This window comes from Cryptomeria japonica, chromosome 7 (assembly GCF_030272615.1).
Source record: "Cryptomeria japonica chromosome 7, Sugi_1.0, whole genome shotgun sequence".
NCBI lineage: Eukaryota > Viridiplantae > Streptophyta > Pinopsida > Cupressales > Cupressaceae > Cryptomeria > Cryptomeria japonica.
In genome coordinates, this window is record NC_081411.1 from 351036391 (window position 1) to 351060231 (window position 23841).

At 30.9% G+C, this 23841-nt stretch overlaps 1 protein-coding gene across 1 annotated transcript; it reads left to right on the plus strand.

Moving 5' to 3' along the window:
* The first annotated feature begins 6051 nt into the window (after positions 1 to 6051).
* On the plus strand, positions 6052 to 7183 carry LOC131078776 (germin-like protein subfamily 1 member 16). The gene is made up of 4 exons (XM_058016540.2): positions 6052 to 6300; positions 6387 to 6523; positions 6608 to 6744; positions 6832 to 7183. Exons 1-4 carry the CDS (start codon positions 6083 to 6085, stop codon positions 7003 to 7005), a joined length of 666 nt encoding a protein of 221 aa, XP_057872523.2. The 5' UTR covers positions 6052 to 6082; the 3' UTR covers positions 7006 to 7183.
* Positions 7184 to 23841: the final 16658 nt, after the last annotated feature.

Here is a 23841-nt window from a genome sequence, read left to right on the forward strand (position 1 = left end):
TACACTCCTTCCAAAGATAGATTATACATAAAAGATGTACCGCTTCTACTAAAGAATAGGTCCTAAAAATGGAAGACATGTCTACTCACATGAAGAAGAGTTCTATGTGAGGAAAGACACCAATATATGAAAAATATAAATAAAAAGAAGAGGCAATCTTCGAAAATGAGAGAGAGAAAATCTACTATCCTTTCCCCCCAAGTGAGGAGAAAAGGAAGAATTATGTTACTGTCCAAGAATTACTGAAATTGAAAATGCATCACAACACATGACAAAGAGCCCCCAATAAAGTTAAAATCCTAATGTGATAGGGTGAAGAGAAACATAATAATATTAATGGAGTGCTAAGACACTACCTCTTCACCTAGAAAAATTGCAAGATCATTTATAAAAGCTAGGCAAGCTCAATCGTATTCGTCTTGTAAAAATTCTTTAAAAGCTTCACAATTTCTAAGAGAATGAGAATAATAATGATGAAAAATATTGGGGATGACCGCACATTAGAGTAGTTAGCTGCAAGCCTCCTAAATGTGAGGTCTTGGGTTCGAGTCTACTTGATAGCTCTTAACTCTAGGGAAAAGCTAAAAATATACCACTTTGGTTGTGACTTATCAAAAAAAAAATGTGATGAGAAAAACAATACTTATCACCTTATCTGATCTTGTTATAATATTTTATGAAAGGAAATGTAACATGCTCATCATACATCAATCTCCAAAATATTCTTGTAGCTATTTTTTTTGGATTGTGAACATGACTACGTCTTGTCCCTTGAGGTGAAAGACAATATGTGCTAGTGAAAGGAGAAGGATTGTTTTGTTGAGTTAAAAGATTTGGTAAAGAAGGAGGAGGATTATTTGATGCAGAAGCATGTTTGGATGGGTGATAGTTTATATGTCTTGCAAAATAATCCTTTAGCATTTGAACCTTATGAGAATCCACCATAGATGTTTTTGAATTGAGGGATCTTAATTCCTTGTTCAATTTTTCCAAGTTCTTGTCTTCTATAGCCTTGTTTTGAAATAATATTATATCCAACTTCATAAGATGTTCTGAATTGTGAAGGAGAAGGGTTTTCACTATGAATTCCTTCAAAATTTATAGTGTAAGGACAAGTTAAAGGATCAAAGGGATGAGTAGATTAAGAAGGAATATCCTTTGTGAGATGATTCTCCTTTCTATCATCATTATTCATCTCCTCCTTCGTAGGCTGGAAAGAAGGGTTCTTATCATCTAAGTCTTAATATTTTCTTAATGTTATGTGAGGAGATAGATCATGAATAAAATGCATAAAATCATTCTCCCTACAATTATGTTGATAATTAAGATAAGCTCTAGGAGAATAAGGAGGATCTAAAGAGATTGAAACACCAACATTTTGACATTGTCCCCCTTTCTCTAGAAGAAGATGGTGTCATATTGCTCTTTAATTCTTTCTCTTCATTAGTGAGATCATTGATATGAATATTGACTCTTTCCTCATTCTCATGAGATACCGTAGGAGAGGTACAAGTGTTAGTCTTTTCAATATCATCTCTAAGATTATCATTGTCTACAAAATATTTTATGTAATCTACATATGCAATACATTATCTTAAGAATGTCATCATAATATAGCATACAACATTAATAAAATCTTTGAGATACAATTTGCAAGTAGGAAATATCTTTGAAATTCTAATGATAGCATATGCAAGACTAATATGAATGAAAAGGAGCAACGTAAAGTAAAGGAAGATATTATCCAACACATGATTTTAGTAAATGTAACTAAGAAGAAATGTAATCACATCTGAAATAGAAAACCAATATGATTTTGTAAATCTCATTATGAAAAACCCCCAAATCAGATTCGAAGACACAATCGAAAAATTATGCAACCCACAAGTCAAATTTAGAAAAATAAATTAGTGTTTTTATGAATTTGACCTCTAAATTTATGTAATTCAATTGTAAATATGATTTAGGAATGCAAATAACAATTTTTATGTGCATACAAACCATATTTGAGATAACAAATCATAAATTAGCATGAAAGAAGTCGAGTTTACCAAAAGGTGTTGGAGTAAAATTAGGGTTTCACTAATTAAGATAATTAAACAACTAATCTTACTAAGGGGCCAATACATTAAAAGAGGAGTGAATCCAATAGATCTAGACACAATTCAATTAGGATAAGGGTTGAAATTCGGATTAGATTCACTAGTTTTGTTTCCCACCCCCTTTTAGTTGAAATTGGATTTTTGGATTATATGGGTTTAGGATGAAGCAATGGGTAATTAAAATTAAACATTAACAATGAAGTGCTATAGATATTAGATAGAGCCATAGACTGAGATCTAGGTAGAAAAAGAAGATTAGAACATGTTCTTGAAAGTTTAGGTTGATTCTCCAAGATCGAGTAAGTGGGTCACCCTAGTTCTTTAACTCTGAGATAGACAACTAGGATCTGTTCTAGATCAGGGAGATGCACTAGATTCACTATTAGAGGATTGGGTAGAATTTTTGGCATCTGGTAGGTAGGTCACCTTGGTCCTTTGCTTTTTGCTCCATCGAAATCTGAACTTGTTCATTGTCATCAACTCTATTAAATTTTTTTATTATAGCTCTCAAGTCAATTCCTCGCATGCAAAAAGAGAGGAAAAAGGTTGTGGATAGGGGTTTTCCTTAAGTCAAACCCTAGTTTAGGAATTAACCTTGAATTGAATAATGTAAATACTGAAGTAAATGCTACGAGATATACAATGTAAATAATAAAGTAAATGCTAGGAGATATACCTCAGATCCACAATGTTTGATAAGAAGATTGATGGTGCAATGCTCTTTAGATATGATTACAAATGTTGAATGTAATAGCATGAAAATCACATGAACATGAAAGACCATATCAAACACACATGCTTGCATGAAAATTGATGTAACTTTTCACTATAATGCTTGAAAGATAAAATGGTAACTTGAATGCCTAAAAGTGCTTGATGATGAATGCTTAATGAATGCAGGAATGATGGGGTATGATAATAGATGGAGTCTTGGATTGCAAATGAATTAATAGGATTCTTTTATATCAGGTTCCCTAGGTAAATTTACTGATTAGGCCGACCTCCAACGATCACATTGGAGTGTTAACTCATATTTAAAATGGGCCTTGATTCAGTGGGACTAGGGCACCTAGGGGGAATCACAACACCTGTGTCCTCTAGAAATAGGACAAGTAGCCAATAAATGAGCGGGACATAGCCATGGGATGGAGTCCGCCTAGCCATGTAAACAAGTGACATCAGATCAAGAGTAAAATGGGGCCAAAATGAACCTAGGGGGAATAGAGATAGGACATGCTAAAGTAGGAGCACAAATATGAGGTGTGAATTGTAATGGTTACAATTTACAATGCTACAGATACCAAGTGGTCTATATAGGGATCTACGAATGGCTTATAGTAAAATCAGATTACCTCCTACTCCTCGCGGGAGACACCTAATTATTCTACAAACAAGATATACATACCTTACCCCGTAAGAGATTTAGACTTGTGACCTTTCTTTTAGAGAAACACCCAAAGTCTGACAATGAAGATTAAAAACAAAATGTTTAAGAATCTTAAAAATCAACCATTGGTTGTACAGAAATTTAATCCAATAGCAGTCGGAAAAGATATTGTCCAGCGGCCATGATGTACTCTTATAACCAATTAGATACACAATTGTTTTTGGTTGTGCTGTCACGGGTTAAGTTTTATCATAGTTTGATCTGGATTATAATATCATATTAATTTGGTAGGCTTGCGCATGTAAAATTTCCTAAGTTAACTTTACGCAAACGTTAAGAAAGTACCACACGTAACTCGACAAAAAGAAAATTTAGGAGAGAAATAACAAACAACGTGTATAAATTTAGTATGAATTCGTTGGTTATTTGTGTGTTTAGAATTGCATTTATGTTTGAGTAGTGTGTAATAATTGCTGGCTGAGTCAAGATTGCGGCATTCTACAAGCAAGGCATGCTTTATTGTTGGCTTATGAGTCGTTCTTAACTCGTTAATATAACATTTCTCAAATGGATTTGAAGGGCAAGGCCATATATTATCTAATTAGTTTTTGTCTTTCTCTCGTCAGACTGTTTAATGATGCTTTGCTTGTTCAATAATCTGACGAGTCCTAACTTGTTGAAGAAAATAACGATGTTAATCTTAGACTTCTGCTTTTCTTAATGGATACGATTTTTCAGATGGTAGCTGGGTTTTAAATCATAGGATTAGAATATTTTTCGATGTTTTAATTATAATTATATTTATATATTTTATTTTTAATAAAAGTAGATGAAGTCATTTAAATATTATTAGTATATAAAGTTGATTTACAGAGAAGCTTCCTGAAATAAATCAGAAAGAAAACGAATCCATCCAATTTTAAAGAGAATTTAAGGAAAAATCAATTTTAATGGAAGATGAGTTTATAGATTATGTAAAAAAAAGTAAGAAATATAAATAGTTAGTTAATGAGAGATAGACTTTTGCTAAAAATATGTTATTTCTATTGAAACATAAATTGAAAAATGTGCAATTAGATGTTATATTTATAGAAATACATGAAATGAAAATTCTCCCAAAGAAACAAAGGTAACAATTCTAACTAGTTTTCTTGCACTATTGCATCAACCAACCTAACATTAATGACAAAATTCTTGTGTGTACAATGTTATTACAAATTAAGAGGAGAATATGGTATAGGTCAAAAACCAACTCACATTTCAACTACTTTGTAGTTGAGTTCCGAGTTTAAATTTAGTGACTTAAGAGATGAAACTTTATTTGGATAACATGTATGAAGTACAATTATTTGTGCAATGATTTTTATGTGGTGCACCAAGATGTGTTGGGTCTCAAATGGTTGTTTGTAATGACATAATGACTTGCACATAAGGAACATATCATGTTACTAATGTTTACATAGTAGTGCAAAGTACTACTAAGGTATGTGCATCCATTTTTAGTGGTAATAAGATATATTCAAAGTTCTCTATGTCTCATTTAGTTGCACTATGATCATTTATCTGTGTTGAATAGTGATGGAAACTAAAATTAAAACTACTAAAGATTGATTCATTTGATAAGGTATAGAAACTAGTCAGAAAGATATTAAATACTTTTGCATTTGATGACTTATGGAAACTAAGCATGAAGCTACTAAATATTTTTGTGTACACCTTTGATAATATCTGAGGAATAAAAATGATAGTAGTAAAAGATCTACCTCCTAGAAAAATCTTTGTACTACCCTCAGCCACAGTGAAAAAAAATGAAATATTGTTGTATGAATTCAAAAAAATAAAATAAAATATAAGACTTGTAATTTACAATAATTCCTATATGCTTGTAGATGGTAATAGAAACATCATCCACTACTCATGCACATTATGTGTAGTTTTAAGTAAAATAATTTGTTAAATTTGTAGAAACATCTTTACTATATATGTTGTAGTCTTAGATGTCTTATTTGATTTTTATAAGGGTTACAACTTTATTTTTCTATTTTGACCTTTTCAATTTTCATTAATTAATTCATTTGTGAATTGAATACAATTAAAAATAATTTTATGATCTTATGAAAAAATTTCCTCATTGAATGTTATATTTGAATTTAATGAACATTAATTTCATTAAGAAAGAATTCTATTTTTTATGAAAGTTTATTTAATTAAGAATAAATTTTATTGCTTATAAAAGTTTATTTCATTTAGAAAGTAATTTAAGTTTTGTGAATGCCAATCTTTTTTTTTTTTTTTAAATTATAAAAAACAAATTCTAATTAAAAAAAAGTTTGAAGTCTTAGAAAAATATGTGTAAGTTGTGTTTTTTTTTTCTTTTAAATATAGGTATAACTGTCCTAACAAATTTTAAGCTGTATACGAGGCATCTTCTTGAGGTTACGCTTCTAAAGACTTCCGGACAAAACATAACATCAAATGCAACATTAAATAATTAAAAGGCCTCCAATATGACACCTACAAATACACCAGCAAAGATGGATTCATCATTCAAGCCTTAACATTGAGAAAGAAAAAGCGGAGGCAGCTTGCAGAGATGGAGATCATAATATTCAGGATGAAGTTACTCGTCATTGCAGTTGTTCTTAGCATAATGTCTGCAGGTGTTTATGGAGCAGACCCTGATCCTCTTACAGACTTCGCTACAGGACTAAAAACCTTCATTCTTCGCGACGTTTTCACTAATGGAGATGTTAGTGTCGATTCCGGAGGAGTACGTGCTGCCACTTCAGTAGCCAAGTTTCCTGCTGCTGCGTAAGATTGAATTATTATAATTATTATTATTGTTATTTCAAATTCTATTCGTTTTGCAGTTTCAGTGACAGAGTGTGGCATTGCAGATCACAGGGCCTCGAATATGTGAGGTTCAAGATGGTTCCGTGTGGGGCGAATTTGCCGCATACCCATCCACGAGCCTCGGAAATGCTTACTCTTATCTCAGGAGGGCCACTTCAAGTTGGCTTTGTTGACACTCAAGGTAAAACAGACTTCTGCCTTGCTTCATTCATGACCCAATTTTTTGTTTTCCCGGAATCATTACATACCTCTTTTATTAAATTAGGTCAAGCTTTCATCGATATTCTGCATCCTGGAGATGTCACCATATTTCCGAGGGGAACATTGCACTTTGAGCTTAATGTTGGAAGTGAAGAAGCTAACTATATCTCTGCTCTCAACAGTCAAAATCCTGGTGTTGTGGTAAGGTCAATACATATATTTACATGGCAATATGCCAAATATCCCAATTTCAGTACTATCATAATCCTTTGCTATTTATCTTGGCAGACAAGCAGCGTGTCAATATTGAAGCTTCCATTGAGAAGTGTGGCGACTGCTTTTAACATCACCCAACAGGCTGTAAAGAAATTAGATTCTACCATATATGCCAGTGTAGTGGGACTCAAGAAAACATCCAAAAGCGACTGTGTTCCAGGTAGAGATATTACTGTAGACTTTTAAATTATATGTTATTTCCTAGTGCCGCACAAATAAATGGCATCTATGGGGAACGGTGCTAAATGTTTGAATTGATGATCATCTGTGACTTATCTTCTCTTAAATATAATTGTTTACCATATAACCTCTTAATCTCTATTCAGAGATTTGTAAACAATAAACAATACCTGTATATAGTCATTATGAAATTATTTTCTTTATCCAGCAACCACTACCTGTTTTTGTATTACCAATTGTGTGAGCAATTATTTCTGTCGTTCCATTCAAGCTAGTGTTGTGCTGTCATATAGGTTAAGAAAAGTTTTATTGGGATTATAAAATGGAGTGCGTGCTTACTGAAAATATCAGACCTTGCCTGAAACAAGCATTATGTTTAAAACACTCATAACAGATCGCTAAACAATAAACAAACGTAGTTTTGGCAGAGGAAATGGCAAAGCTTGTCCCACACAAAATACAATCTACTATTGCTAAAGAAATTGATGTAGCACATGGAGTTGTTGATAAGTCTTTTGACACATTCATAAACTTAGGTATAATATTTTGTATCTAACTCGTCTCGAAAGGAAATCGATTTCATGGGATAATATTTTGTACGGTAAATGTCTCTATTTCAAATGAATAGGCCTGTGGTGTTTAATAAACTTTTCGATAATCAAGCGGTTATATGCACAAATATAATTAACGTTCTTGATATAATCGACATGTACAAGTTAACTAAATACATTATAGTTATAAAGTTTTATCATTGATTTCACAATAATCCAATTTCAATCTTACAATACAAATTGCAATTTTATTTATTAAAAGCAAATTCTATTATATTCAAATTATTAAATAATCATTAATAGATATTTAAAATTCTAGATAAAAAATAATTAAATAATCTAAACCTATTTTGCACATTTTACATAGAATTCATTGACTAAAAAATTATATTTAATTTTTTTTTTTTTTAACTTGATTCAAGAAATAACTACCAATGTTCAATAGGATGCTATCTCCAAAGAAAATAACAACCATGAGGGCTACTACAACCACTTGACTCTTAGCATAGATTAAAGACTTGTTCTCACATTTGATTTGAAAGTGTTTACGTTGATTTCATAATATTTCTTAGCATGAACAAGACACTAGTGATATAAAATATGCAACAAATTCATAAAATATTAATGAACTAAATGCTTTAAAATAAAATAATTGAACTGAGAATTTGTAAACTAAGGAAAATAAAGAAATTTAGAATTTTCTTCAATTCTATAGATTTCCAATCTTTAGGATATTAATTTGTTATTCTTGTTTCGAAATCAACTTTACAACAGCTCCATTATAGGTCTTAAATCATGAGAAAGATATAAAAATGTTGACATTACATATATTGTCCTATGGTCATCAAACTGGAAATATTTAATAGTATTAGTACACCCTATGTTGAAAAAGTATCTTGATATGCTTATCTTAGCATGAACTATTTGTAGCAAAATTAGTCAAAGATTTGTAAACCATATCTTAATATAGTTGGGTATGAAAATATTTTCTTTAGCCCACACATAGTCAATTACGTAAATAATTGTTGTTGTTGTTTACTTTGTGGTAGTGTTGTGCTATCATATAGTTTAAGCAAAATTTTATTGGGACTATAAAATACAACACATTTGCATACTAAAAATATCACAAAACAGACATTTAAGTTTCTCCAACACAAAATACTTATTTATTATGATTATAGAAAGTTGTTCTAGAGAGAAACACCTCGTTGATTACTTATGAATTGTTCTAAACTTTCTATAATATCTAAATCATTCCTTGTGTGAGGATGTCTTTGTTACATACATTGTTGCATTCAATGACAAATAGTTTATGTGCCACACATGTAGAATGAATATATGTTATTCATCAAAATGTGTTGTCTTAGAGTATGCAATGATAGGAAACTAGAAACTATCTCATTTTGGTTTGCATGAAATAATGAAACAAGGTAAGGGTGTTATTTACATATTTATATTAAACATTTTCAATAATATATAATTGAATTAGTGCTGCCCTACTTTATATATCTTTAGATAAATATTCGTGCAATGAACAAGTGAAGGATATTTCTATAATTGAGAACATAAAGAAAATGTTTATAATTTTATAAATCTTAGATAATGAATTTGTTATACAAAAATATTAGGAATATAATCGTCAGCAATTTAGTTTCTCATATGCATAAAATAGATAAGTCTTGAAGGAAAAAGATAGTGTTCTAGAACTCAATGTTAAGTCTTGAAGGATAAAGATAGTGTTCTAGAACTCAATGTTGGGTAAAAGTACAAAGTTGTGTCACACTTTTATAAAGGAAATGGTCAATGCTGATTCAAATTTTTAAATTAAATCAATAGAAAGTGAAATATATGTTTTGAATTTTTAAATGATGTAAACTAATAAAATTTATATTCTTATGTCTATTTTATGTTTGTAATTTTAATAAAAAAATTTAAAATTATTTGAATATAGTTTTTTATAAAGTAAACACTATAATTTAGCTGCTGAAAAAATGTTGAAATTGAAGTTACAGAAGCCACCACACTTTATTTAGTAATTTTTACATTTTTTCTTGATTTTCTCTTTTTTATATTTATAAATTAAAACTTTAGGGCATGGATATATTTTTAACTATTTTTTATAAATATATATTTTTCAATAAATTTGAAAAGTTGCGTGTGCTGAAATATAACTCTTTCCAATTCCCACCACCTTTTTTTCTTAATTATTTATCCAAATTAGAATAGAATTATATCATCTTGAGGAAGATTCTTTTCTCTACTGCATCATATTTTTTTTATTTTTTTTTAATAAATTTTTGTATTTTCCCTTGACAAGATAATCAACCTTGTATTTTAGTGCTGATGACTTGCTTTTAATAGAAAATCAATTTAAAATATAAAAACTAACTAGAATATTAAAAGATATATATTTTGGAAAATTCACTTATAGATCTATAAAAGGGTATTTTTACATAAGAGTAGGAGTTGTTGAAACATCAAGTTTTTTTTTTTTTTTTTGTAGTTAGACCAAAAGTAGTATTAAATATACATTTAGTAGACACTTCCAATTGGAAAATTTGTGGCCCATATATAACTTAGCTATAATGAATCTATATAGACCATATGTTTGACTAAAATTAATTTTTAGTTAGAATTACTTAAATTTACTTGTGTTGATAAGTTAGCCTGAAACGTGACATAGTTTTATTAATAAATATTTTGACACTCTTAAAGATTTTGGTTAAGTATAAGGTGTACCTCACTCCTCTTCAATGGTAATCAATCTTGTGGAATAAGATAACAAACTCTAAGGTCTATGTAAGCATATGTTAACTATGGAAGGATGATTCAATTATATGTATATTACTATTCCCAATCAAGGGGCTCATGTGTTTTAAAAAAATTCTAATGATCAAGTGGTTAGATGCAAAAATATGATCAATGTTATAGATTTAGTTATACATGCACAGGCTAATTCAAATTTTTATAGATATGAAATGTCACCATTGATTTCATAAACTAGAAAAAATCAACTTGAAAGACTAGATCTCAACCTTGTCATAGAAAATTTCATTTGTGATTCCTAATACTAACCTTGTTATTCTTAGATTAGAAAATTATAATAAAAAAAATTATTATATTTTAGAGGAAAACATGACTAAATAATTAGAAAAAAAAGTCCATATTTTACACCACATCCATTGAATAATTGATTTTTGAAGTGTTTAAATTAATTACATAGGTTAGCTTAGCATGAACAAGACATCAATGATATGGAACACATAAAAATTTCATCAATTATTCATTTACTAAATGTTTGAAAATGAAGGAAAATTTGAGCTTAGAGTTTTAAAATGACCAAAACAAAATTCAAAGAAATGCATTCATTTCTATAGGTGTACATCTCATAAAATATTAATTTATTATTATTATATGGAAATCAATCTTATAATGGCTACATAATAACTCTTGAATGATAAGAATAATATTAAATATTGGCATTGTATCAATTGTTCAAATTTAAATGATCATGACATCACAAAATTAGACATATTTAATATTTGTATCATATTCTCTTATTTGGATAAGTACTACCTTATGTATTTCTTAGTATTGAGCCTATCTAGGAGACTCTATGTTTTTAGAAAAGTTTCTCTTTTCGTCTTTCAATTCGAAAGAAGTAGAAGATGGAAAAATTTGTAAGGCCCTTTCAATTTTTTATCTAATTTCAAGACCAGTTTACTCCCTTATTTGACTTCAAGTACAAGTGTTCACACATGTATGAATAGTAAAAGTTTAAAATACAACTCTTCCCTAATTTGAGTAGCAGTTTTTTTATTCCACATTAGCTATAATATGTTTGAAATTCACCCTTATATGTAAAAAATATTGTTCTTATCTAAGGTGACATAGAAGACACACGAAGATTCTATACCTCATCTCTTTTAAAGTAATAATAAATATACTTCTACAACCATCAAATATAATTTCATTTAATAATATATGGATAAGAAAGAAGAGAATATCCTCTAAAAATTTATACACCAAGGAGTTTGTTGCATATGTGAGGTTATAAAGACTATATATTTGTAGTGTCGTAAATTGTTGACTTTAACAATATCACACTAGGTGTAAAATTCATTTTGGCATATGTGCTTGATTTATGAATGAATTTTCCTAATTTAAAGTTTGTTTTGGAATAATTGGTTTATTACTTTATTATAACCTTTTTGCTTGCACATTTTGCAAATACAAGGATGCCTAGTTCCATTGTCCCAACAAAATGGATTGAAGTTTTGAGGGGATAGAAGTTTGCTATGGAATTTATGTGAGTTAATTTGGAAGGGTGTAACTTTCATATAAATGCAACTCCTTTTCTTATTTCACTATGATTCTAGAAAGCAATAAAGTATTTAAGCATTCAATTCTATAACAACAATCATGATCAAGTATGCTAAGTAATATCATATTGTAAGAATGCATTAATATGTTGTTTGACTTTATCAGAATCACATAAAACCTTGTGTTAGATTCCATGAATAGGTCAAAAACTTTAATTATAATATTTTATCATTTCTTTAGCATATGTTCTTGTGAGGGTACACATCGGATGACATCATTAGAATTATGGAAATGAGCACACTAACATAATTTGACTTGGGGAATGCCCCTATATGGTACAACCCTTTTTTAAGTGACATTTAGAAAATGAGGTCCTAGCCTATGTATACAAATTAATATCTCAAATCCCCATGGCATATCATTAGAATCATAAGTAGGTTTATATATAGTCCTAATAGGAGAGATGAACACTTGTGGTTTATGATTCATTTTTTACAATGGATTTGGTATTACAAAGTATATAAATAGACTAGTTTAAATTATAAACAAATTATGACTTTCATAATAAACAATAAAATACATTTAAAACTAAAAATAAACATAGTAAGCCAAATTTGTGAATGAGAATGAACAAGGAGCTAGTAGCTACAATATAAAGTTGAATATGTTGAGCCAAAGAGTGGGATTTCCTAGTATGAGGGATTCTTCGTCAATAGAAGGTTAAAGATTCTAGTTCATAAGACTCTCTAGATATTTCTCTCCAAAAAAAAATATAAAAAGTGCCAAACATGGGAACATAGAAACTTAATGTAGAGGTTTTTCCCTATTTGAAATATGGTATTATCTTTCTTAGTTTTCTTTTTACTCATGTAACCTCCTTTTTTATTAGATCTAAACATGTACACACAACAACTATGAAAAGTAGTTGTGTTGTATAGGGGTTTGTCCAATTCACACCACACATTAGTGTTGCCCCATTCACAATAATAATAATGTAAAAAGAGTTCTTGTAATAATTGAAATGATGAAATGAAATGATTACACCTTAGGTATGAAACCCTCTCATGGAGAATACAGAAAGGTGATGATGCAATGCTTTTTAGACTAGTCCAATAATCCATCATTAAATCATAATTAAAGATACATTGTTGTAGCTTGTTCATCCTTATACTTAGATTTTCTCTAGAACTGATGAATACTTGCTCTTGGAGTTTCTTATCTAGCTTAAGAATGATTTTTTTTTTCATTATACAGGGCTTATAAGGTATTTATGAGTTTAGATCAACATCTAGTGGTGAAATGAAAATATTAGATTAGATCCCAAATGATGGATTCAACTTAAACTCACACATAATTCAATTTGGACCCCTTTTGTAGGAACTAGGTTGTTGGGCTCCCTAATCATGTCAATCAAGAAGTAGAGAATGTGGTGGTAGAGTATCAAGACCTAGGAAATGGGATATGGACTTAACATTAGCAAATGACAACAGTTGGAGAGTATTGAAGGAAAGCAAAGAAAATGTTTCAATTTATTAATTTAGGTGAAACAAAGAACATTTATGAGAGTAATAAATACTAGGAGTAATATTACACAATAAAAAGTTAAGTAACCAGTGTAATAGTTACGCTAGTGTTGACCCCCTTATTACATTGCCCCTAAAAAGGTACCAATGGACCACCCTTAAGGCTTACATAAAAAAACTTGCTAATTACATAATATGAATGTACATTTTTTAGAAAAAAAATTCTTGAAGAAACAAATATTCAATTAGGTAGAATTCCATTAAGTTGTGTCATGACCCAAAAATTTGACCCTCATAAAGGCATAGATTTGAGATGAATTCTTAAGCTCTTTGTGTTTAACTCTTAATTGAAAAACACCAAATTATTCTCAACAATAATCCATATTAATCTCCTCACACATAAGGCTCCTTCATTTTGTCTTTGACTCTTGTAATGATGATAATTATCAATCACAATCTCGTGAACTCCTCGGTAACCATCCATACTAATTTGTACATAAAATCCCTTACTTGTCGCCAAAAATAAAACTCTAGACTACATGTATTCTTAAAAAGTTATCAGCATAAAAAAGAGGAAAAGAAAAGCAAGGAAGAAAAGCCAAAAAATGCTTCTCATGCAAAGTACCATCTCAAAGCAAGAAGCTAGCTTAGAATGATGGAAATTCCTCTATCCTTTAGTGCCACCAACCTCAACGTGTGGAAGCTCAAAGTAAAATTTTTTGGTTAGAGCGATAAAATTAATCATTCATACAAGTTTCATTATTCAATGAATCCTCATACTCAATGCAAGCTAAGTTACATTCATCTAGTTGATCTTTGATATTTCATGTAAGAAGATCATTGGCTCGAATTATACAAAACTATAGTGTGTAACACTTTTTCTTATAGTAAAATCATTCATTTACTATTTTGTTGTTACCTAAACATTTATCATTGCTCTATGAATTTAGTGTTTTCTCCTCTTGAGGACCATAATTTAGTGCTAGAAGGGCTAAAACCATATCTTCTAAAGGTTGTGAAGTTATTTCATTGGGTGTAAAAATAACATTATTATATTTTGATGGAAAACCATTCATTGAGATATCTTTAACATATTTGTCATCTACTGAAGCCTTAACTTCCGCTAGTTGCCTAATGAGAGGTCTCAAATTACACATTGGATTAGACATTGGAATTCTATATTCTCTTTTGGACCTAAACAATTGATGTTTTAGAGAGAATTTTGCATTAATTTCTTTTGGTCCAAATCATTTATTCAAATTACTCAAAAAAAATTTAGATGATTTATCTAAATTATTTGATTGAAATCCATAGTTGTCTTTTCTTTTCCACTTATTGTTTTTCATAAATTTTTATTCATTATTTGCAATTGTTTTTTCATTCTTCAAGTATGAAAATTGAATAAAAGAATTCATCTATTGGAATCTCCATTGAAATATGCAAGAAAATGCAATCCTTATCACTCGAAAAAGATAACATGTTGCACTCTTTTCCCTTATCACTTCAATGCAAATGTTTTAGATATTAAAAAAAAATACACGTTATTATGAATTCCCAATTTCTTAGCTTCCTTTCAGTTGTAGGATGCCATGATCACGACATGTGCATAATATGGCTTTAGAAACTCTCAGGAACATGCATATAAACCTCTATTGTTATTGAATTAATGAGACATGAATGAAGGTCCCAGTTAGCATGGACTTCAAATAAACCTCCACACCTAAATATCTATCCATTGCAAGTTCATAACAATGAAAAAGTAACAATTATGAATGTTAAATTCATAAATATTTAACTGTTGTAGTTTTGATTGGCAAAATATCATGATTTAAACTCTATGACCATTTTAAGCATCGATTTCTCTTATATATGAACATATAATACAATACATCATCTTCTCCTAATGATGTGATCAATCAATTTCATTATATCCAATTAGTTTTCTATTGTGAGATTTTGCCAAGATCAAGGGCAGAATGAAAAGTATTAAAATAGAGACAAAAGAATGACAAGAACAAATTGTATTCTCATCAATATGAAAATACCGATCAACTAGATCATCAATCGTTGTTACATACAATGAATATGAGCTTTCTTATATAGGGAAGGCTCTATGGATATGTGAGCACACAAACATGACATGTGGCTCAATAAGAAATAAGGGCAGGTAGGAAATAGGTGTGGGTAGGTAGGAGAAACAATATAATAGTCCACATGAGGTGGATCACCTACTGAATGTGGAGTGTAACAACAAGATCACACCATAAAAGGTGGAAATTCTCCTACACACACTATCCCAATGTGGCACAAACACCCAAGTGTCTCATACCCAAACTACTGTGTAATGCATTTCCTAAGTAAACTTAAGTAAGGTGTAATAATATCCAAGATGAATAATTATTTACACCAACACCCCCCCTTAAGTGCAACTTAGGGGAATGCACTTAAGTCTACAATGCAACTAAGCAACACAAGATGGGTCTCGGCTATGATGCCATGTTAGGTACCCATGTACAAATGCAAATGCATGAAAACCAATGCAAGGAAAATCTCTCACAAATCGGGGAAAGAGAGAAAAACCCAATGGGAAAAAACCCTCCCCCAAAAGAGAGATGAAAACTAGATACAAAGAACTCTCATAGAAGTATGTGAAGGACAAAACCCCATGTGAGGAAAAAGTCCCCCCCATATGAGAGAAGAAGAAGAGAGACTAGGAAGTCCCCCCTCAATCTGGAATCTGCACCAATGATAGAAGTTTGAAGATGAATGAAGAAACTACTCCATGAACGTCGAACAACATTCCTACCCTTAGAAAGAAACAAAACCAAAGGTGTATCCATGAAGTCTCCCCAACCATGAAGGGAAGATGAAGCAAAAATACTCATGATGAAAGGAATCTTTGAAAACTACTCAAGTGTCCCCATGTTGATGTTGAAAGGTACCCCCTCCAAAGGTGGTAAACTGTGCCACACTGCTGAAAAAGGCACTCCAAGATCTAGTGGAGATGAATGTAGAAGAATATCCAAAGACTCATATGTCTCCTCAAAAGATAAAGAGACCTCCTCCAAGTGTTGTACAAAAATATCCACAATCATGTCAACCTCTATAGATTGATCATGTAGAGAATGCACAAGAGGGTCAGAGTTATCCCTCACAACAATAAAAGAAGGATCATATTCATCAAAGAGAAGATGGATGTCATGAATGGTGTCTCCCAATTTTGCAATGTAGGAGTCCACAAAAAAACCTGCAATTTCTGTCAAGTAGGCATTCCAATCAACTGAAGCTGGAAGACATGAAATATCCTGCTGCACTGAATCATAAGAAGGCAAAACTGTCTCACTAGCTACATCATCAGGGGCAATAGGTGGTGTGATATCAATAGAAGGAGATGAAATGCAAGGCTCAAGAATAGGGTCACATGTGAGAATCCCCAAGTTCAAATGCCCAAAGTTCCCCTCAAAATCTGAATCATCAACATAGGAAAAACCAACCTTATCAATAGGACCAAAATCTAAAAAAGAGTACAACCGAGATGCATGATCAACCACTCCAGTCGCAATGATAGCTCCACTCTCCAAGTCTCTAATGATAACTGAATCATGTGTGAAATCCACAATTTTCTTAGTTGCCCCATGTGTAATTTGATAGATGGAAAGAAGATTATTTGTCAAGTGGGGTACACACAACACATCATTGAAGGAGTTATCCCCAATGGTAATAGATCCTTTCCCAATCACATCTATGTATGTATGATTGCCCATCAAAATCAGCGGCATGTGGCAAGGCTCAAATGTAGAAAACATAGACTGCAAAGATGCCATATGATGAGAAGCCCTTGAATCTAGAAGCCATCTCCCTGAATCATGACTTGTAGTAGCACAAAGAGCTTGTCCCTTTCCTTTATCTATCCCAAAAGAGTGATCCTTTCCTTTATCCTTGGAAGAAGAAGCCGATGTAGACATTCTAGAAGGTAGGTTGATTCTATTCTTTTCAAGAAGATTCTTCAACTCATCAATATCCTTCTTATAACAATGATGTTCATCATGTCCTAACTTCTTGTAATATCCACAAAAAAAATTGTCCTTATATGATTTCCTCTTAGGTGAGAATGGTGAATCACCTTGTTGCGGAGAGGAAGATTGTGCTCCATCTTGTTGTGGTTTAGACTTAGGTTGCTTTTGATTCTTGCCTTTTCCTTGTTTACTTTGATTCCCTTTGTTAGCCACCAAAGCTTGTGACTTTGAAGATTTGAGAATCCCCATCGTGGTCAACTTATATTGCTCAAGTATCAACATCTCCGTGAATGAATCAAATGAGGGAGAAGTGTATGAGGAACCTTGAGCTAACCTATGGGTGTGAAAGCTAGATACAAAGGCTACATAATCTGAAGGAAGCTTCTCCAACAAGTTATAAACCAATTTAGCATCCTTTTTGTCAATTCCACAATCCTTTAGCTTTGCTCTTAGCTCAGTTGCTTTTGTGACATAATCTTGGATTGTATCAAAATCCTTGGGATCCAAAGTTGTGAGTTCACTATCAAGCTTGTAGCCCTTAATCTCATCAACTTGACCATACAATTTCTTAAAAATATCCCAAGCCTCTTTAATTGTTGTACACTTATCAATGTGAAAAATGAGGTCATCTGATACATACTTTCTAAGTGTTCCAAGTGCCATAGCATTCTTAGTAAGCCATTTAATTTGAGCATTAGGATCAACCTTAGGATTAGGTGGTGATGTAATAGTTTCATTTACATAGTGAATGAGTCCTTTTTCCATTAGTTTACTCCATGCCTTAATTTTCTATGATGCATAATTGTGAGGAGTTAAAGTGGAAATTTAGGAGAACCCATAGCACCAAAATGAAAAAACACAAGATAGAGAGAGGCACAATCACACAAGACACCCCCCCAAAATACTCAATCAAGAAATCCCCCCAAAATGGTGATTTTGGCACTTTATACTTAGTGCGTATACAATGGGCCACTTGCAAAACAAGGCAAAGTGGACTTCTGATTTCAATTTACAACTTCTCAAAATGAGATCTAAGAGACTTCAACAAATACTGCTAGTGATCTAAACTGAGATCCAAGCCAAATGCAAGTACCAAATATGTCAAAAATGGCCAAATACTGAAAGTACAATTTCTACTTAAAATCACTACAAACAGATGGTATATTATGAATGTCGATGAAAAAATATGCACCTGAAAAGGAGTCCATATGAACCCAAACGAAGCCTCCAAAGTTGTAAATATTGAGATTTCATGATTTCCAAAAAACATGTATCCAAAAATCAAAAAAATCCTCCACCACTGTATAGGTCACTAAATTCTACCCCAAAACAAAAAAAAATTCTCAAAAAAACTTGTCCGGATGAGTGAGATATTGTGCTTTGAAAAATGCTTGCAAAATTATAATTTCTAGAAAATTTCCGCCGCAGCGTCAAACTTCAAATGCCTCTAGATTTGGCCTCTGAAGTCCGATTTAGATGAAAGAAAAGGCAAAACTGACTTTCTTGGTCCTCCTCAATCCAATGGTAACCTCATATTTAACCCATCAAGCTTCAATAATAACATGCAATCGAAAACTCCAAAATACACAACCCCAAAATAGCATCAAATTTCTCTCAATTAGCAAACCAATGCCACTCTAATGGCTCTGATACCATGTGAGACATGGACCAGCTCTGATACCATGTGAGATTTTGCCAAGATCAAGAAGCAATGGAAAACACAAGTAAGAGAGATAAAATAGATGATAGAAATAAATTGTATTCTATCAAGAGAAAATACTAATCAACTAGATCATCAATCATTGTTACATACAATGAATATGAGCTTTCTTATATAAGCAAGGCTATATGGATATGTGAGCACACAAACATGACATGTGGCTCAATAAGAAACAAGGGTAGGTAGGAAATAGGTGTGGCTAGGTAGGAGAAACAATATAATAGTCCACATGAGGTGGATCACCCACTGAATGTGGAGTGTAACAACAAGATCACACCATAAAATGTGGAAATTCTCCTACACGCACTATCCCAATGTGGCACAAACACCCAAGTGTCTCATACCCAAACTACTATGTAATGCATTTCCTAAGTAAACTTAAGTAAGGTGTAATAATATCCAAGATGAATAATTATTTACACCAACATCTATAATCGAACACTAATCCTCACAGAGTAGTACATTGAAATGCTCACACAACAATCACTAGAAATGCTATCACAAAAATATTAGTGAAAAAACATCACTTTGCACAACATTTTTCTTACCATTCCTATTGTGTTGGTTCTTTCTTGCACACTCCACTAGCTTTATGGTTTGATGCTTTGCATTATTTGTTTTTTGGCTTAATTGTTTCCCAATCTCAAGTATTCTTTTCTATTTGAGACTTTTTTGTTTTATTATTACAACTCACTCATTATTTGCAGCTCAAATAGGAGGCCCACTTTTTCAAAATATTCAACTAAGTTGGTTATGTGAGTTATAAAATGTTCATAGTTATTAAATTATTTATTCAATTTGAAAAACTCACTCTCAAAGTATAAATTTAATTATACAACATTGCACGATTATTCAAAATTTAAAATAATAACAACAAAACAGTTAATATATACCATCAAAAATGTTTTTCAGTTTTCTGAAAATAGCTACCTTATTTCAAAAATGGCTATCCAATCATCAAGATGCATGATGGTATTCATAACTAGATGCTACATAATTGAAATTTTTGAGGATTGTTTGCAGTTTGTTCACTATACTATCATCTCATAACAATAGTCTTCACCAATAGAAAATCAAAATTTCAATTATATAACATATGAATATCATATGGTGCATATTAGATGCTTTTATTTCCTTTAAAGTAGTAAAGGCGTAGAGAAAAAAAACTATTGAAATGGTCTACGAATGGGGAAATAAAGTTGAATATCTGGAGACGACGTCAAGTTGACGATCGGCACGGAGAGTCCACAAGATTTTTTAGGGACCCGGATAGATTTGTTTCCATATTTGACGTATTACAATCATACGTTTGCCTGTGGGATATTACAATCTTATCTTCAAATAATTATATGGAACAATATTATTATTGTTGTTGGCACTTTTACAATGGTGCTGCTCAGTTGCCAATCAAAGAAACGAGAAGTTGGAAAATGAAGATCAGAACAAAGACTCCAACAGACCTACATATTATCACACTGTTAGTAAAGAAATACAAACCTATAGCGGTTGTGTTCGAGGGAAAAGATATTACTGCCAACTACTAAGGTGCTGTGTCGAACTTTTACCTCTTTTTCAGGGATTTGTATTTCATATCTCAGTATAATATATGAAAATGTTATCTTTGTCTAGCAGCCATACCTGCCTTCGTATTACCCACTGCATTAACAATTGTTTTTGGTTGTGATGTCACGATCTTAATATTTTATCTCAGTTTTATTTGGAATAAATAAATACAGCAGGTAGGCTTCATATAAATCTGGAAGGCTTGCGTGTGTAAAATTTCTGAACATAGCTTCACGCAAACGTTAAGAAAGAAGTACACGTAACTGCACAATAGTTATTTAGGAGAGAAATGGGAAACATCAGGTGTAAATTTAGTCTGACTCATTGGGTTATTTTGTATTAATAATTGTATTTACTTTTGGGATGTATGTAATAATTGCTGGCTGGCTCAAGATTGTGGTGTTAAGGAGATTTTACGCAAAAAACAATCTTGAAGGAAGATGAATTTTTAGATTATGTTAATAAAAATACGAAATATAATTAAGGAGACTTTAAGTAATATTGCATTACTTTTATTCAAACATAAATGAAAAATGTATAATTAAAGGTTATAAATATCAATTCTTGGAAAGAATATAGCCTCATCTAAAATGAGGTCACACAAATAACTAGTTTTTGTATACTATTTTATCAATCAACATAATATGAAAAGTAAAACAGCTATGTATATAATGTGAATACGAATTAAGAGGAGAAGATGAAATGGTTTGTGTCAAAAACCAATTAACCTTGCAAAAGCATGGTAGTTCAGTTTTGAGATTTAGTCCTCTAAAGGGATGAAACTTTATGTGGATAGGATTCATCAAGCACAATTATTTATGAAATAATTTTCATGTGGAACACAAAGATGTTTTGGGTCCTAAATTGCAGTTTGTGATAACATAATGAATTACACATAAAATACAAATCGTGTTATTGAACTTTACATACTAGCCCAAGGTATAAAGTTATTGTATGTGCATTCATATAAAGTACTACTAAGATGTCTATAAGGTTTTTGAAGTTTGGTATAGTTTTACTATGATTATTCATCATTTTTTTAATATGGATGGGACCTAAACTTGAAGCTAGTATAGATTGTATGCATTTAATATGAACTAGAAAAACTAATAAAAAATCTATTGAATATTCTATGCTTTTGATGACTTGTGAATATAAAAGATAAAACCTACTAATTACATTATGAATCATTAATAAGCTATTATAAATAAAACTTGACATTACTAAAATAATCTACCTCTATGAGTGATATCTATATTACCCCCACCTTAGCCACTTTGAACAAATATTGTCATCTTCAAAAAATATACATGGTAGTTGTCTATATGATCTCATCTCACACAATTATGCGCAATTTGTTAGCATCCAAGTCTAGAGGTCATTGAATTGAAATTGTCTTTAACGAGTTCAACATGAATATAAAATTAAGTTTTGAGAATAATGGGAACAAAAGAGTTCTTACTAGGTACATATGGTGTGGTGTATCTATTAAGCTTTTAGAATTCTCAAGAGATTTTGAAATTAAATAATGTGAATTGTAAATTATTATCAAAGGAAGTGATCAATTACAACAATGATATAGATATCATCACAATTAATATATACTAATAAAGTGAAATCATTGACAGTTCAAAAATATTAAAAAATATAATCTAGTCATAATTTACAATAAATCTTATATGATTATAAATATTAATAAAACAACATCTATTATTTATAGACTTCTCTTGTGGTGTTCTCAATTAATTGAATTGTTGAAATTTCAAAAGTATTTATATTTCATATATTGTAATTTAAAATGTTTTATTTAACTTTTGTAAGAATTACAATTGAATTTATATATTATGACATTGCCACTTTTGATTAAACATATTATTTGATGAAAGTCAATATAATTGAAAAAAAATTTACGTGGAATGGGACTGAAGAAAACACCCAAAAGTGTAGAATTTTTAAAAATATGTTAACTGCCACTCCCCCACAAATAAATGGCATCCATTGGGAACGGCACTCAATGTTTAAATTGTTTTGTCATTTGTGATTTATCTTATTTTTAATAAAACTATTTACTCAATAACATGGTAATCTCTTTTTTAGAGATTTGTAAATCAAATCTTTATATAATCGATATGAAAATCTTTTCTTTAGATGTTTTTTATTAGATAAGCAGGAAAACGGCCCTGATCGAAAAAAGAAAAACAGAGTTATAATATTAATCAAACATCAACTGTAAAATAGCTAGCATAAAGAAATCAATATTAATAAAAAATGATAAAAAATTTTCCTACCCTGAAACTATTGTACTGTCCTATGTTATAACCAAAACTTTCTTGATATAACCTAAGCTTTATTTATGCCAAAAATTAATGATATGATAATGACAATGAGTTCTTCTAGCAAGTGATGCCTCAACGATTACTTATGGACTCTCTCTAATGTGAAAGGCGTCCTCTGGGATAGAAAGTCTCTAAGATTAAGTTAGACATTGGCAGACTCAACGAACTGAACTGAACTGGAATTTCCTCCGCAGAAGAAAAGATTTCAAGCAAAGTGATGAATGACTGTTAAATTCAGTCACAGATATATTTCAGTGACAAATATAGTTCCGTGCGCCAGGTGTATAGCAAGAGCGTCCGTTACTCCTATCAAAATGAGCTGACTTAGAGAATACAATGATACGAGGCCACAAATTCTCTCATTTTGGCTGGTATGGAATAATAGAATAAAGGAATGGTGTTATCTTTCTGTGAATTTTAAATATCATTTAATTGAATGGTTAAGATGTATTTTGATTACTAGATATTTGTCAATTTTTGTTGTAGATGAGATGTAAAATTTTCAATTGTTTGATCATTAGAGGTTACTACTATCCTATATTAGATATCTATATAAAAATAGTCAATCAATGACAAAATTAATGATATTTATGTAATTGTTATTACCAAGAAATTTTTTATTGTTTTAAAAACTTCATATCATATATTTATTTTACTAAAATAGTAAGAATATGACCATTTATCATTTATAGTGATCCTAGATATAAAATAGATAGGAGCTCTAGGAAAAAAATAATGTCGTAGCACTTAAAGTTGTTAATAAGAGGTTTGACACTCTAAAAAAATGGGTTAAATAGAAGGTGTACCTCA